At 44.4% G+C, this 15,947-nt stretch overlaps 1 protein-coding gene across 5 annotated transcripts in view; it reads left to right on the forward strand.

The window, feature by feature from the left end:
* Nucleotides 1–15,120, forward strand: part of LOC118362970 (thrombospondin-2-like) — a 59,396-nt gene extending 44,276 nt beyond the window's left edge. For 2 of the 5 annotated variants that reach the window (XM_052514681.1, XM_052514680.1), the window contains exons 16-23: nt 534–652; nt 5,142–5,376; nt 7,770–7,997; nt 10,856–11,127; nt 12,014–12,111; nt 12,423–12,562; nt 12,724–12,757; nt 13,275–15,120. In XM_052514681.1, the coding sequence (XP_052370641.1) occupies nt 534–652; nt 5,142–5,376; nt 7,770–7,997; nt 10,856–11,127; nt 12,014–12,111; nt 12,423–12,562; nt 12,724–12,757; nt 13,275–13,278 (1,130 nt within the window). In that variant the 3' untranslated portion in view covers nt 13,279–15,120. Of the gene's footprint in view, nt 1–533; nt 653–5,141; nt 5,377–7,623; nt 7,998–10,855; nt 11,128–12,013; nt 12,112–12,422; nt 12,563–12,723; nt 12,758–13,274 lie in introns of those variants that run through there. The other 3 variants (XM_052514682.1, XM_052514683.1, XM_052514684.1) reach the window with 3 other exon arrangements.
* Nucleotides 15,121–15,947: the final 827 nt, after the last annotated feature.

Here is a 15,947-nt window from a genome sequence, read left to right on the forward strand (position 1 = left end):
TATAAATGCTATCCACAAGTTCATCTGACTCTGGGAGGTAGATAATGTGCCTCATTGCCAAAATCCCCAAGTGTCCCTTTAACAGTACTTGGTAATGGGTACTAAGAAGATATTTCATGGATTATTGCGGGATAGTAAATCATGCAAAGGAATGACTAGCTGGCAGATTTGCGATTCATCTTTTCACCCTCAACTATCAACTGATTGATTAGCATTAGCTCGGGGTGGCAGGGTAACCTAGTGGTTAGAGCGTTGGGCTAGTAACCAGAAGGTTGCAAGTTCAAATCCCTGAGCTGACAAGGTACAAATCTGTCGTTCTGCCCCTGAACAGGCAGTTAACCCACTGTTCCTAGGCCGTCATTGAAAATAAGAATTTGTTCTTTACTGACTTGCCTGGTTAAATAAAGGTTTAAAATATATATATATATATATATGCCACATGCAAGCAAATATCTAAGATTATGACTCAAGATAAGTCCTGCACACACAATATTACAATTTCCTTTTCATTGTCCATTTCCCCTTTCCTTCAGAAATCCCAAATGAGCAAGACAACTGTCCGTACGTGTACAACAATGACCAAAAGGACACTGACATGGATCGAGTGGGTGACCAGTGTGACAACTGTCCTCTATTACACAACCCTGACCAGGTAGGAAAAAGAAACAGTCACTATTACACTACTTGTGTAATTACAGAAGCTACCCCATTGCTATTAGGGTTGCTAAATTCCAGAAACATTATACAAATTCCCAGAAATCCCAGTTGTAGTTGGAGGATTCACTCCCACCTTATTCCTCATTCCAGGAATCTTCCAATCGGGAATTCTGGAAAACATTTAGAAAAGTTCTGGAAAATCAAGCTGGTATCTGACACAGACCTGTAACCCTCCTCTCTCCTCTCTAACAGGCTGACACAGACAATGACCTGTAACTCTCCTCTCTCCTCTCTAACAGGCTGACACAGACAATGACCTGTAACTCTCCTCTCTCCTCTCTAACAGGCTAACACAGACAATGACCTGTAACCCTCCTCTCTAACAGGCTGACACAGACAATGACCTGTAACCCTCCTCTCTCCTCTCTGACAGGCTGACACAGACAATGACCTGTAACCCTCCTCTCTCCTTTCTAACAGGCTGACACAGAAAATGACCTGTAACTCTCCTCTCTAACAGGCTGACACAGACAATGACCTGTAACCCTCTCCTCTCTAACAGGCTGACACAGACAATGACCTGTAACCCTCCTCTCTCTTCTCTAACAGGCTGACACAGAAGATGACCTGTAACTCTCCTCTCTAACAGGCTGACACAGACAATGACCTGTAACCCTCTCCTTTCTAACAGGCTGACACAGACAATGACCTGTAACCCTCATTTCTAACAGGCTGACACAGACAATGACCTGTAACCCTCCTCTCTCTTCTCTAACAGGCTGACACAGAAAATGACCTGTAACTCTCCTCTCTAACAGGCTGACACAGACAATGACCTGTAACCCTCCTCTCTCTTCTCTAACAGGCTGACACAGAAAATGACCTGTAACTCTCCTCTCTAACAGGCTGACACAGACAATGACCTGTAACCCTCCTCTCTCTTCTCTAACAGGCTGACACAGACAATGACCTGTAACTCTCCTCTCTAACAGGCTGACACAGACAATGACCTGTAACCCTCTCCTCTCTAACAGGCTGACACAGACAATGACCTGTAACTCTCCTCTCTCCTCTCTAACAGGCTGACACAGACAATGACCTGTAACTCTCCTCTCTCCTCTCTAACAGGCTGACACAGACAATGACCTGTAACCCTCCTCTCTAACAGGCTGACACAGACAATGACCTGTAACCCTCCTCTCTCCTCTCTGACAGGCTGACACAGACAATGACCTGTAACTCTCCTCTCTCCTCTCTGACAGGCTGACACAGACAATGACCTGTAACCCTCCTCTCTCCTCTCTAACAGGCTGACACAGACAATGACCTGTAACCCTCCTCTCTAACAGGCTGACACAGACAATGACCTGTAACCCTCCTCTCTCCTCTCTGACAGGCTGACACAGACAATGACCTGTAACTCTCCTCTCTCCTCTCTGACAGGCTGACACAGACAATGACCTGTAACCCTCCTCTCTCCTCTCTAACAGGCTGACACAGACAATGACCTGTAACCCTCCTCTCTAACAGGCTGACACAGACAATGACCTGTAACCCTCCTCTCTCCTCTCTGACAGGCTGACACAGACAATGACCTGTAACCCTCCTCTCTCCTCTCTGACAGGCTGACACAGACAATGACCTGTAACCCTCCTCTCTCCTCTCTAACAGGCTGACACAGACAATAACCTGTAACCCTCCTCTCTCCTCTCTAACAGGCTGACATAGACAATAACCTGTAACTCTCCTCTCTAACAGGGTGACACAGACAATGACCTGTAACCCTCCTCTCTAACAGGCTGACACAGACAATGACCTGTAACCCTCCTTTCTCCTTTCTAACAGGCTGACACAGACAATGACCTGTAACCCTCCTCTCTCCTTTCTAACAGGCTGACACAGACAATGACCTGTAACCCTCCTCTCTCTTCTCTAACAGGCTGACACAGACAATGACCTGTAACCCTCTCCTCTCTAACAGGCTGACACAGACAATGACCTGTAACCCTCCTCTCTCCTTTCTAACAGGCTGACACAGACAATGACCTGTAACCCTCCTCTCTCCTTTCTAACAGGCTGACACAGACAATGACCTGTAGCCCTCCTCTCTAACAGGCTGACACAGACAATAACCTGTAACTCTCCTCTCTAACAGGCTGACACAGACAATAACCTGTAACTCTCCTCTCTAACAGGCTGACACAGACAATGACCTGTAACCCTCCTCTCTCCTTTCTAACAGGCTGACACAGACAATGACCTGTAACCCTCCTCTCTCCTTTCTAACAGGCTGACACAGACAATGACCTGTAACCCTCCTCTCTCTTCTCTAACAGGCTGACACAGACAATGACCTGTAGCCCTCCTCTCTAACAGGCTGACACAGACAATGACCTGTAGCCCTCCTCTCTAACAGGCTGACACAGACAATGACCTGTAACCCTACTCTCTAACAGGCTGACACAGACAATGACCTGTAACCCTCCTCTCTCCTTTCTAACAGGCTGACACAGACAATGACCTGTAACCCTCCTCTCTCTTCTCTAACAGGCTGACACAGACAATGACCTGTAACTCTCCTCTCTAACAGGCTGACACAGACAATGACCTGTAACCCTCCTCTCTCCTTTCTAACAGGCTGACACAGACAATGACCTGTAACCCTCCTCTCTCCTCTCTAACAGGCTGACACAGACAATGACCTGTAACTCTCCTCTCTAACAGGCTGACACAGACAATGACCTGTAACCCTCCTCTCTCTCCTCTAACAGGCTGACACAGACAATGACCTGTAACTCTCCTCTCTAACAGGCTGACACAGACAATGACCTGTAACTCTCCTCTCTAACAGGCTGACACAGACAATAACCTGTAACTCTCCTATCTAACAGGCTGACACAGACAATAACCTGTAACTCTCCTCTCTAACAGGCTGACACAGACAATGACCTATAAGTCTCCTCTCTCCTCTCTAACAGGCTGACACAGACAATAACCTGTAACTCTCCTCTCTAACAGGCTGACACAGACAATGACCTGTAACTCTCCTCTCTAACAGGCTGACACAGACAATGACCTGTAACTCTCCTCTCTAACAGGCTGACACAGACAATGACCTGTAACCCTCTCCTCTCTAACAGGCTGACACAGACAATGACCTGTAACTCTCCTCTCTAACAGGCTGACACAGACAATGACCTGTAACTCTCCTCTCTCCTCCCTAACAGGCTGACACAGACAATGACCTGTAACTCTCCTCTCTAACAGGCTGACACAGACAATGACCTGTAACCCTCCTCTCTCTTCTCTAACAGGCTGACACAGACAATGACCTGTAACCCTCTCCTCTCTAACAGGCTGACACAGACAATGACCTGTAACTCTCCTCTCTAACAGGCTGACGCAGACAATGACCTGTAACTCTCCTTTCTAACAGGCTGACACAGACAATGACCTGTAACCCTCCTCTCTCCTCTCTAACAGGCTGACACAGACAATGACCTGTAACCCTCTCCTCTCTAACAGGCTGACACAGACAATGACCTGTAACCCTCTCCTCTCTCCTCTCTAACAGGCTGACACAGACAATGACCTGTAACTCTCCTCTCTCTTCTCTAACAGGGTGACACAGACAATGAATGACCTGTAACTCTCCTCTCTAACAGGCTGACACAGACAATGACCTGTAACCCTCCTCTCTAACAGGCTGACACAGACAATGACCTGTAACTCTCCTCTCTAACAGGCTGACACAGACAATGACCTGTAACCCTCCTCTCTCCTCTCTAACAGGCTGACACAGACAATGACCTGTAACCCTCCTCTCTCTTCTCTAACAGGCTGACACAGACAATGACCTGTAACCCTCTCCTCTCTAACAGGCTGACACAGACAATGACCTGTAACTCTCCTCTCTAACAGGCTGACGCAGACAATGACCTGTAACTCTCCTTTCTAACAGGCTGACACAGACAATGACCTGTAACCCTCCTCTCTCCTCTCTAACAGGCTGACACAGACAATGACCTGTAACCCTCTCCTCTCTAACAGGCTGACACAGACAATGACCTGTAACCCTCTCCTCTCTCCTCTCTAACAGGCTGACACAGACAATGACCTGTAACTCTCCTCTCTCTTCTCTAACAGGGTGACACAGACAATGAATGACCTGTAACTCTCCTCTCTAACAGGCTGACACAGACAATGACCTGTAACCCTCCTCTCTAACAGGCTGACACAGACAATGACCTGTAACTCTCCTCTCTAACAGGCTGACACAGACAATGACCTGTAACCCTCCTCTCTCCTCTCTAACAGGCTGACACAGACAATGACCTGTAACCCTCCTCTCTAACAGGCTGACACAGACAATGACCTGTAACTCTCCTCTCTAACAGGCTGACACAGACAATGACCTGTAACTCTCCTCTCTAACAGGCTGACACAGGATATGACCTGTAATCCTCCTCTCTCCTCTCTAACAGGCTGACACAGACAATGACCTTGTAGGAGACCAATGTGACAACAACCAGGACATTGATGAAGACGGTCACCAGAACAACCTGGACAACTGTCCTTATGTGGCCAACTCAAACCAGGCAGACCACGATAAGGACGGTAAAGGGGACGCCTGTGACTTCGACGATGACAATGACGGTATCCCTGACGATAGAGACAACTGTAGATTGACGCCCAACAAAGATCAACTGGACTCTGATGGTAAGGAGGAAAACACGTATGCATAGCCATGCACACACACACACACACACACACACACACACACACACACACACACACACACACACACACACACACACACACACACACACACACACACACACACACACACACACACACACACACACACAATGTGCATCAGCATATTGAATACCCTCACACCTGTGAACAGTGCTGTGACTGTAGCTGTCTGAATTTGTAGCGATTAGGTAGACTCTGTAAGAGCCCAATATAGTATACTGTAGATACTATCTATAATCACACAGACTGCTGCTTGTGGTACAGGAATCTCCCTTTGAGGCTTCCCTGCACCTGTCCACCATAAATCACAAAGCAGAACCTATTCCCCTCCCTTTTACATTCATGCACTTGGGAACCCTAACCCTGCACCTGTCCACCATAAATCACAAAGCAGAACCTATTCCCCTCCCTTTTACATTCATGCACCTGGGAACCCTAACCCTGCACCTGGGAACCCTAACCCTGCACCTGGGTAACCTAACCCTGCACCTAGGAACCCTAACCCTGCTCCTGGGAACCCTAACCCTGTACCTGGGAACCCTAACCCTGCTCCTGGGAACCCTAACCCTGCACCTAGGAACCCTAACTCCGCTCCTGGGAACCCTAACCCTGTACCTGGGAACCCTAACCCTGCTCCTGGGAACCCTAACCCTGCTCCTGGGAACCCTAACCCTGCTCCTGGGAACCCTAACCCCGCTCCTGGGAATCCTAACCCTGCTCCTGGGAACCCTAACCCTGCTCCTGGGAACCCTAACCCTGCACCTGGGTAACCTAACCCTGCACCTGGGAACCCTAACCCTGCTCCTGGGAACCCTAACCCTGCTCCTGGGAACCCTAACCCTGCTCCTGGGAACCCTAACCCTGCACCTGGGAATCCTAACCCTGCTCCTGGGAACCCTAACCCTGCTCCTGGGAACCCTAACCCTGCTCCTGGGAACCCTAACCCTGCTCCTGGGAACCCTAACCCTGCACCTGGGAACCCTAACCCTGTACCTGTGTACCATAAACACACATGAGATTCCTTTTATCCCCTCCTTTTTCACTCATCGTTTTACAGTTTAATATGCCTTGTTCTATTTCCCCTCTCTCTCTATAAAAAGCAGGTGTATAGTGAAGTATGGTTAGAGGTTTATAAGTAGTATATGCACATCCAGTAACTGTTGTTGAATGCTCCCACAGTTTTATTGTGCAAGTATGGTGGGTGGGTCAGACAGGAAAGAGTTAACAAAAATGAGTATTTCTAGGTCAGGGTTGATGAAGTCATTAGCGTATGACTTCATCGTGCGGAGCAGGAACCCATGATGGTATCATCAGCCAGCTAGCCACCCTGCGGCCAGGACAGTTTTATTTCCAAAAGGGGGCATCTGGGCTCGCTTGCTCTCGATTAATCCACAGTGCCCAATTTCAGTTTCATCATGCAGGATTACCTGGAAATGGTTTAGTTGGCTTTAAATTGAAACAGTCTGTGTGGAGAGGGGGGATAGGGAGGGAGAGAGATATGGGAAAGATGGAGAGGGAGAAAGAGAGTGTGCCAGATCCCTTCATCCTCTTCACATCTCATCAAAAGGTGTTTATTTGATAGAATCAAGTCAGCCCCCTGTGCAATAACAAAAGAGTAGAGGAGAAAATGAAGCTACTTCACCATAGCACAGGCTTTAATCTCGCTGGCCACTTCCCTTCACTCTGTATTATGCCCTGAGTCTATTTTTTAATAGACGATGTCCTCTAAGACAGTTACACGTATCAATGGTCGTTTTCATGGCATGCAGAGATGGCTGAGACTCCTTATTGGACTTGGAGGACATTAGTATTAAAAGCTAAAAGTTCTGTGATTATTTTCTGTTCCGCTCTTTTGATGAAATCTTAGCAGACTAAGTGAAACTTCTGCCTTCCCTGGGGTGGCAATTTTAGTCGCCAGAAATGATGGACATTTGAAGTAAAGTTACAGGTTAGCGTGGATCGTTTTCACTCATCGTGCACCCCAGGAGGAGTAGCTGCTGCTTCTGCAAAAACGAATGGGGATCCTAATAAGAAATCAATAAAAGCTTCCATTGAAAGGGAATAGGAGAGCAACAACCAAAGATGGAACATTGTATTATAAATTCATGGTGCTCTGTTATTCATTTAAAAAGCAGACCTCGTTACGACCAAGTTGTCACACTAGGACTTTGTATTTTAACCCAGCGTCTTCTGTTCTTCTATCAACAGGCGACGGTAGAGGAGACGCCTGCAAAGACGACTTTGTATTTTAACCCAGCGTCTTCTGTTCTTCTATCAACAGGCGACGGTAGAGGAGACGCCTGCAAAGACGACTTTGTATTTTAACCCAGCGTCTTCTGTTCTTCTATCAACAGGCGACGGTAGAGGAGACGCCTGCAAAGACGACTTTGACAACGACAACATCCCAGACATCCTTGACGTGTGTCCTGAGAACAACGCCATCAGCGTCACAAACTTCCGGAAGTTTCAGATGGTGCACCTGGACCCCAAGGGAACCACGCAGATCGACCCCAACTGGGTGGTTAGGCATCAGGGCAAGGAGCTGGTGCAGACCGTCAACTCTGACCCAGGCATCGCTGTTGGTGAGAAGGACATTAACCTCAATATGTAGTCCCTATACTGACGTAAAATATAGAATTATTAGAGATACGTTTGAGATATTTAATTCACTACAGTTTAGAGATGTGCAGACTGTCAATTCTGACCTTGAATCACAGTGGGCGAGTAGAGCAGGACAACCTTACCTCAGATACTTTTGTATATATAGTGTACATGAAAGTATGTGGACACCCCTTCCAATTAGTGGATTCTGCTATTTCAGCCATATCTGTTGCTGACATATGTATAAAATCAAGCACACAGCCATGCAATCTCCATAGACAACATTGGCTTTAGAATAGCCTAACTGAAGAGCTCAGTTACTTTCAATGTGGCACCGTTATAGGATGCCACCATTCTAACAAGTCAGTTAGTCAAAGTTCTGCCCTGCCGCTCCTGCTAGAGCCGTACACTTAGAGCCGTCAACTGTAAATGCTGTTATTGTGAAGTGGAAACGTCTAGGAGCAACAACAGCTCAGCCGCGAAGTGATTGGTCACATAAGCTCACAGAACGAGAACGCGGAGTGCTGAAGCGCGAAGCAAGTGAAAACCGTCTGTCCTTGGTTTTACAGTTCCAGTTCAATATGCCAGTTCAATATGCCACTACCAAGTTCCAAACTGCCTATGGAAGCAACATCAGCACAATAACTGTTTGCCTGCACTTAACCCTGACCTCAACCCCATCCAATACCTTTGGGATTAATTAGAACGCCGACTGAGATTCAGGCCTAATCACCAAACATCAGGGCAAGTCCCTGCGGCAATGTTCTAACATCTAGTGGAAAGTCTTCCCAGAAGAGTGGAGGCTATTATAGCAGCAAAGGTGGGGACCAACGTCATATTAATGCCCATGATTTTGGAATGAGATGTTCGACGAGCATCTGTGCACATTCTTTTGGCCATGTAGTGTATAGTATATGCATTTTAATTCTGAATCCCTGATGAATTTTTAATAACCAACCATCCTTAGTATTCACATGTTCTGTCCCACCATCCATCCTTAGTATTCACATGTTCTGTCCCACCATCTATCCTTAGTATTCACATATTCTGTCCCACCATCCATCCTTAGTATTCACATATTCTGTCCCACCATCCATCCTTAGTATTCACATGTTCTGTCCCACCATCCATCCTTAGTATTCACATGTTCTGTCCCACCATCCATCCTTAGTATTCACATGTTCTGTCCCACCATCCATCCTTAGTATTCACATGTTCTGTCCCACCATCCATCCTTAGTATTCACATGTTCTGTCCCACCATCCATCCTTAGTATTCACATATTCTGTCCCACCATCCATCCTTAGTATTCACATATTCTGTCCCACCATCCATCCTTAGTATTCACATGTTCTGTCCCACCATCTATCCTTAGTATTCACATGTTCTGTCCCACCATCCATCCTTAGTATTCACATGTTCTGTCCCACCATCCATCCTTAGTATTCACATGTTCTGTCCCACCATCCATCCTTAGTATTCACATGTTCTGTCCCACCATCCATCCTTAGTATTCACATGTTCTGTCCCACCATCCATCCTTAGTATTCACATGTTCTGTCCCACCATCCATCCTTAGTATTCACATGTTCTGTCCCACCATCCATCCTTAGTATTCACATGTTCTGTCCCACCATCCATCCTTAGTATTCACATGTTCTGTCCCACCATCCATCCTTAGTATTCACATGTTCTGTCCCACCATCCATCCTTAGCATTCACATGTTCTGTCCCACCATCCATCCTTAGTATTCACATGTTCTGTCCCACCATCCATCCTTAGTATTCACATGTTCTGTCCCACCATCCATCCTTAGTATTCACATGTTCTGTCCCACCATCCATCCTCCATCCTTAGTATTCACATGTTCTGTCCCACCATCCATCCTTAGTATTCACATGTTCTGTCCCACCATCCATCCTTAGTATTCACATGTTCTGTCCCACCATCCATCCTTAGTATTCACATATTATGTCCCACCATCCATCCTTAGTATTCACATGTTCTGTCCCACCATCCATTCTTAGTATTCACATGTTCTGTCCCACCATCCATCCTTAGTATTCACATATTATGTCCCACCATCCATCCTTAGTATTCACATGTTCTGTCCCACCATCCATCCTTAGTATTCACATGTTCTGTCCCACCATCCATCCTTAGTATTCACATATTATGTCCCACCATCCATCCTTAGTATTCACATGTTCTGTCCCACCATCCATCCTTAGTATTCACATGTTCTGTCCCACCATCCATCCTTAGTATTCACATGTTCTGTCCCACCATCCATCCTTAGTATTCACATGTTCTGTCCCACCATCCATCCTTAGTATTCACATGTTCTGTCCCACCATCCATCCTTAGTATTCACATGTTCTGTCCCACCATCCATCCTTAGTATTCACATGTTCTGTCCCACCATCCATCCTTAGTATTCACATATTATGTCCCACCATCCATCCTTAGTATTCACATGTTCTGTCCCACCATCCATCCTTAGTATTCACATATTATGTCCCACCATCCATCCTTAGTATTCACATGTTCTGTCCCACCATCCATCCTTAGTATTCACATGTTCTGTCCCACCATCCATCCTTAGTATTCACATGTTCTGTCCCACCATCCATCCTTAGTATTCACATGTTCTGTCCCACCATCCATCCTTAGTATTCACATGTTCTGTCCCACCATCCATCCTTAGTATTCACATGTTCTGTCCCACCATCCATTCTTAGTATTCACATGTTCTGTCCCACCATCCATCCTTAGTATTCATATGTTCTCTCCCACCCTTCATGCTTAGTATTCACATGTTCTGTCCCACCATTCCAGGCTTTGATGAGTTCAACGCGGTGGACTTCAGTGGTACGTTCTATGTGAATACGGACCGGGATGACGACTACGCTGGTTTCGTGTTTGGCTACCAGTCGAGCGGCCGCTTCTACGTGGTGATGTGGAAGCAGGTCACTCAGACCTACTGGGAAGACAAACCCTCCAAGGCCTTCGGTATCTCTGGTGTCTCCCTGAAGGTGGTCAATTCAACCACAGGCACAGGGGAGAACCTGAGAAACGCCCTGTGGCACACAGGAAACACTAAAGATCAGGTATGCTAAGATCCAAGATTCCATCCAAAGTGGCCACTCACCCTGACACAGCTAAGTCATCCAAAGTGGCCACTCACCCTGACACAGCTAAGTCATCCAAAGTGGCCACTCACCCTGACACAGCTAAGTCATCCAAAGTGGCCACTCACCCTGACACAGCTAAGTCATCCAAAGTGGCCACTCACCCTGACACAGCTAAGTCATCCAAAGTGGCCACTCACCCTGACACAGCTAAGTCATCCAAAGTGGCCACTCACCCTGACACAGCTAAGTCATCCAAAGTGGCCACTCACCCTGACACAGCTAAGTCATCCAAAGTGGCCACTCACCCTGACACAGCTAAGTCATCCAAAGTGGCCACTCACCCTGACACAGCTAAGTCATCCAAAGTGGCCACTCACCCTGACACAGCTAAGTCATCCAAAGTGGCCACTCACCCTGACACAGCTAAGTCATCCAAAGTGGCCACTCACCCTGACACAGCTAAGTCATCCAAAGTGGCCACTCACCCTGACACAGCTAAGTCATCCAAAGTGGCCACTCACCCTGACACAGCTAAGTCATCCAAAGTGGCCACTCACCCTGACACAGCTAAGTCATCCAAAGTGGCCACTCACCCTGACACAGCTAAGTCATCCAAAGTGGCCACTCACCCTGACACAGCTAAGTCATCCAAAGTGGCCACTCACCCTGACACAGCTAAGTCATCCAAAGTGGCCACTCACCCTGACACAGCTAAGTCATATAAGCCAACATATCATACTGTGTCTCTGGTGTAGTCATACCCTCTATTGAGCAATCTTTCAGTCAATCAATCAAATATATAAAGTAACCATAGATCATAGCTCTTTAGTAAATCATTTTTCTCCTTCTCTGTTGTCTACAGGTGCGCACTCTTTGGCACGATCCCAAAAACATTGGCTGGAAGGATTACACAGCCTACAGGTGGCACCTCATCCACAGACCCAAGACTGGTTTCATCAGGTGAGCAAGTCTAGCCTAATACCTAGAATTTAGCTCAGTGGGCTAAAACAGTCTGGTGGCATGTAGGAGACCTGGGATCGAATCCAGTTGATCACACCCATCACTATTTCCTCAATAACAGTCTGAAAATTATTTGTATAATAGAAGCACAAATGATATACAATAGGCTAAGATATTATCCAGGGTGTTTTGTCCATAGTGTGTTTTATCTAAGTGTCTGGTGGCATGTAGGAGACCTGGGATAGAATCCAGTTGATCACACCAAGCGATCATTTTCAATCATTCATGTATTGTCTTGTTGCGTTTTGCAGGGTTGTGGTTTATGAAGGGAAACAGATCTTGGCAGACTCAGGACCAGTGTACGACAAGACGTTTGCTGGAGGACGGTTAGGCCTGTTTGTGTTCTCCCAGGAACTGGTCTTCTTCTCCGATCTCAAATACGAGTGCAGAGGTGAGTTCTATAGCTAGTAGCACCATTCTAGCTTGGTCCCAGATCTGTTTGTGCTGTGTTGAATGGTTGGTTGGTGAGAGATCTCTCCTTTATGGAGACAAAATGCAGCTGAAGGGGGGGAAAGTGTTGTTAAAACCTTCTAAATCTTTTCCAATACTCAGATGAGCTGGAGTTTCCAACTGTGTTGTCCATCAGGTAACAATCATAAAGAGGTCTCTGCTTTGTGTCGGCTGTAAAAAATATTTTTAAAAAATACAAAAATCACGCTTTGTTAAAAAGAAAACAGCAGTCATGCTTTGTTTCTGCTTGTCACCTTGCCTGGTTCCAATGACTCAGACTAGTGTGTGTGTGTGTGTGTGTGTGTGTGTGTGTGTGTGTGTGTGTGTGTGTGTGTGTGTGTGTGTGTGTGTGTGTGTGTGTGTGTGGTCTTAAATGTTTCAGGTGGTACTTTGATCACAAATATGAGAATACTGCTTGATCACTGTCACAGTGAAATAGTTGTTGTCTTGCTTTATGGAATGATACACCCAATGCTGCACCTTTTGCTGTAGTCAGTGTTCTACCTTCCCAGAACCATACTGCCAGACTGTATAGGTATACAGCTGTATACTGTATATAGACTTAATCTACATACTGTATGACTCTGGATATGCTGCTATTCCTTAGCTTTGTGTTTATAAATAATCATACTTTTTCTTCCTTTTTTATCTAGATAACTGAACAGCGTTGGATGTGAAAACTTCAAATGGCTAAAGACACTAAACCTCATAACTTGTTCATCAGCCTATTGCTGAGTCGCTTGTCGTTTCAACCAAAGAAATGTAGCTTCAACTTCGCCCCTCCAATGTCTTTTTGCCTCTAACTTTCCATTGAAGAGCAGCCATGGCCCTTTGCAGGTTTTCTGAGTGCCTTATGTGAAAAGACATTTCCTTGAGAAGTGAAAACAGATGACAAGTGGACAACTGAAAAAGGCCTTGGCGATGGAAAAAAAACTAAGTAACTGATGTTGACAACATATTATAGGGATTCTTTGAACAACCACTTTTGTGCTTTTCTAACTTTCTACAGCTTTACATTAACAAAAGTAAATATAAAATGATTGTTACTTGATAAATATTGATATTCTTGCTGGAATAGAGAGCAACTTGGTACAGTAAAGGTGTCTAGGTCGCCCAGCAACTAAAGGTCTCTGTATTGAGCTCAGCAGTTTCAGCCATACAGTGAAAAATACAATCAAATGTAATATTAACTGCCAAATTCTTATTTGATACCAAAGCACACTGATGTATGTTGCTGACTTAATTAAACAAAATTATATTTTGAATTGTTTCTTATGCCATCCTGAACTGGTCTTTAGTTACCCATTTAAAATGTTTGTCAAACTCTAAGAAGGTTGACCTTGAGACCGTTTTATAGCATTTTAAAGTACTTTGGGATGTTTATACTAAGTTTGTACTATAATTTCTTCTGTAAATTATTATTTTGAGTTTATGTCTTGTTTGTTTTGTTTGTTAGAGATGGTAAATCATTTATTTATTTGTTTACACTGACGAAATTTCACAATTGAAGTACAACAGAAAAATCGTTGGATATCAACATCAAAATGTCTCAAACATCAAGATAGTCTATTCTATCACAAACTTTGTGCACTATGCAGTGTTATGTCATGTATTACTTGATTCATATGTTCAGTAATTCCCCAAGAGAGGCCCTATCGTCACGCAAAACAATGCAGTGGTTTCAAGTGGAACAGTTGTAGTAGTTTGGGTTTGTTGTAGCGCTCTATTCCAATACCCCTCTGGCATCCCACTTCGATAGAATCAAGCAATATATTGAGCATGCATTCTAGTAGTATGCTCGTATGGACATTGGAACATAGACTTAAGTGTTGATGTAAGAGTGCTACATTGATGTAAGGGCAAATGTCATGTTTGGGGTTAGTTGTAGTATGTGTGAGAGAACAACAATGATTATTATTATTATTATCACAGCATCCTTGACCACGACAGCTGACGGTCTGATGTTTGAGTGTGTTTGCCTGGTGTGACGGGGACATTTCAGATGGGACACAATGAAAACACTTGACTTTATGTCAATGTAAATGTGTCGGTCACGTGTTAACGTAGAAACAGGTGGTCATGAGAAGAGAACTTTCTGTTTTGAATGAGTGAAACATTTAACCAGATGAATCTATTCCAACATTTAACCATTCTAGAATCTATTCAAACATTTAACCAGATGAATCTATTCAAAAATCAAGTAAAAATGTTTCTTGTAACTTTTGGTTGAATTTTATGTATCAAGGATATTTGCAATGTATAGCTTTTAAGTTGTCATCAGTCTGCATAGCATTAATTGTTGTCAAATGTAGTTTTCTTTGTTAATAACTAGCTTTGTTATATTTTGTGAGCGATATTGCAATGCAGAAATGTAAAAAAAAAATAAATGTAAAAGTTATTTGTTTGTTGTTAAATGTACCATTATTAATTGTGATAGTTGTGGAGGAGTTCCACTTAAAAGAGATGATCTTATTTCCTAAATAAATTGTTTGTACACCATGTCTTCTTCATTGTGATAATGGAAATGATGGATTGTTATAAATATGTCATAAAATGAAATTGATTTATATTTACCATTAAACTGATTGATTGATTAATTAATACATCAGATCCTTTAAATATTGTCAAGTGAAGATAAAATATATAGTCCCTCCATTTGAATGTGAATCTATCATATTCAAAGAGAAATATTGGAAGGGGTGCCTATCTGGTGGCAGGGAAGTCAGACGCAGGAGAGCAGAACTTGATAATAGCCAGAGCAGTTTCAAATCAAATCAAATCACATTTTATTGTTCACATACACATGGTTAGCAGATGTTAATGCGAGTGTAGCGAAATGCTTGTGCTTCTAGTTCCAACAATGCGGTAATAACCAACGAGTAATCTTGCTATCAATTCCAAAACTACTGTCTTATACACACAAATGTAAAGGGATAAAGAATATGTACATAAAGATATATGAATGAGTGATGGTACAGAGCGGCATAGGCAATATGCAGTAGATGGTATCGAGTACAGTATATACATATGAGATGAGTATGTAAACAAAGTGGCATAGTTAAAGTGGCTAGTGATACATGTATTACATAAAGATGCAGTAGATGATATAGAGTACAGTATATACGTATACATATGAGATAAATAATGTAGGGTATGTAAACATTATATTAAGTAGCATTGTTTGAAGTGGCTAGTGATATATTTTACATCAATTCCCATCAACTCCAGCCAATTAAAGTGGCTGGAGTTGAGTCCGAGTGTTGGCAGCAGCCACTCAATGTTAGTGATGGCTGTTTAACAGTCTGATGGCCTTGAGATAGAAGCTG

The sequence above is a fragment of the Oncorhynchus keta genome, unplaced genomic scaffold (assembly GCF_023373465.1).
Source record: "Oncorhynchus keta strain PuntledgeMale-10-30-2019 unplaced genomic scaffold, Oket_V2 Un_scaffold_19327_pilon_pilon, whole genome shotgun sequence".
Taxonomy (NCBI): Eukaryota; Metazoa; Chordata; class Actinopteri; order Salmoniformes; family Salmonidae; genus Oncorhynchus; species Oncorhynchus keta.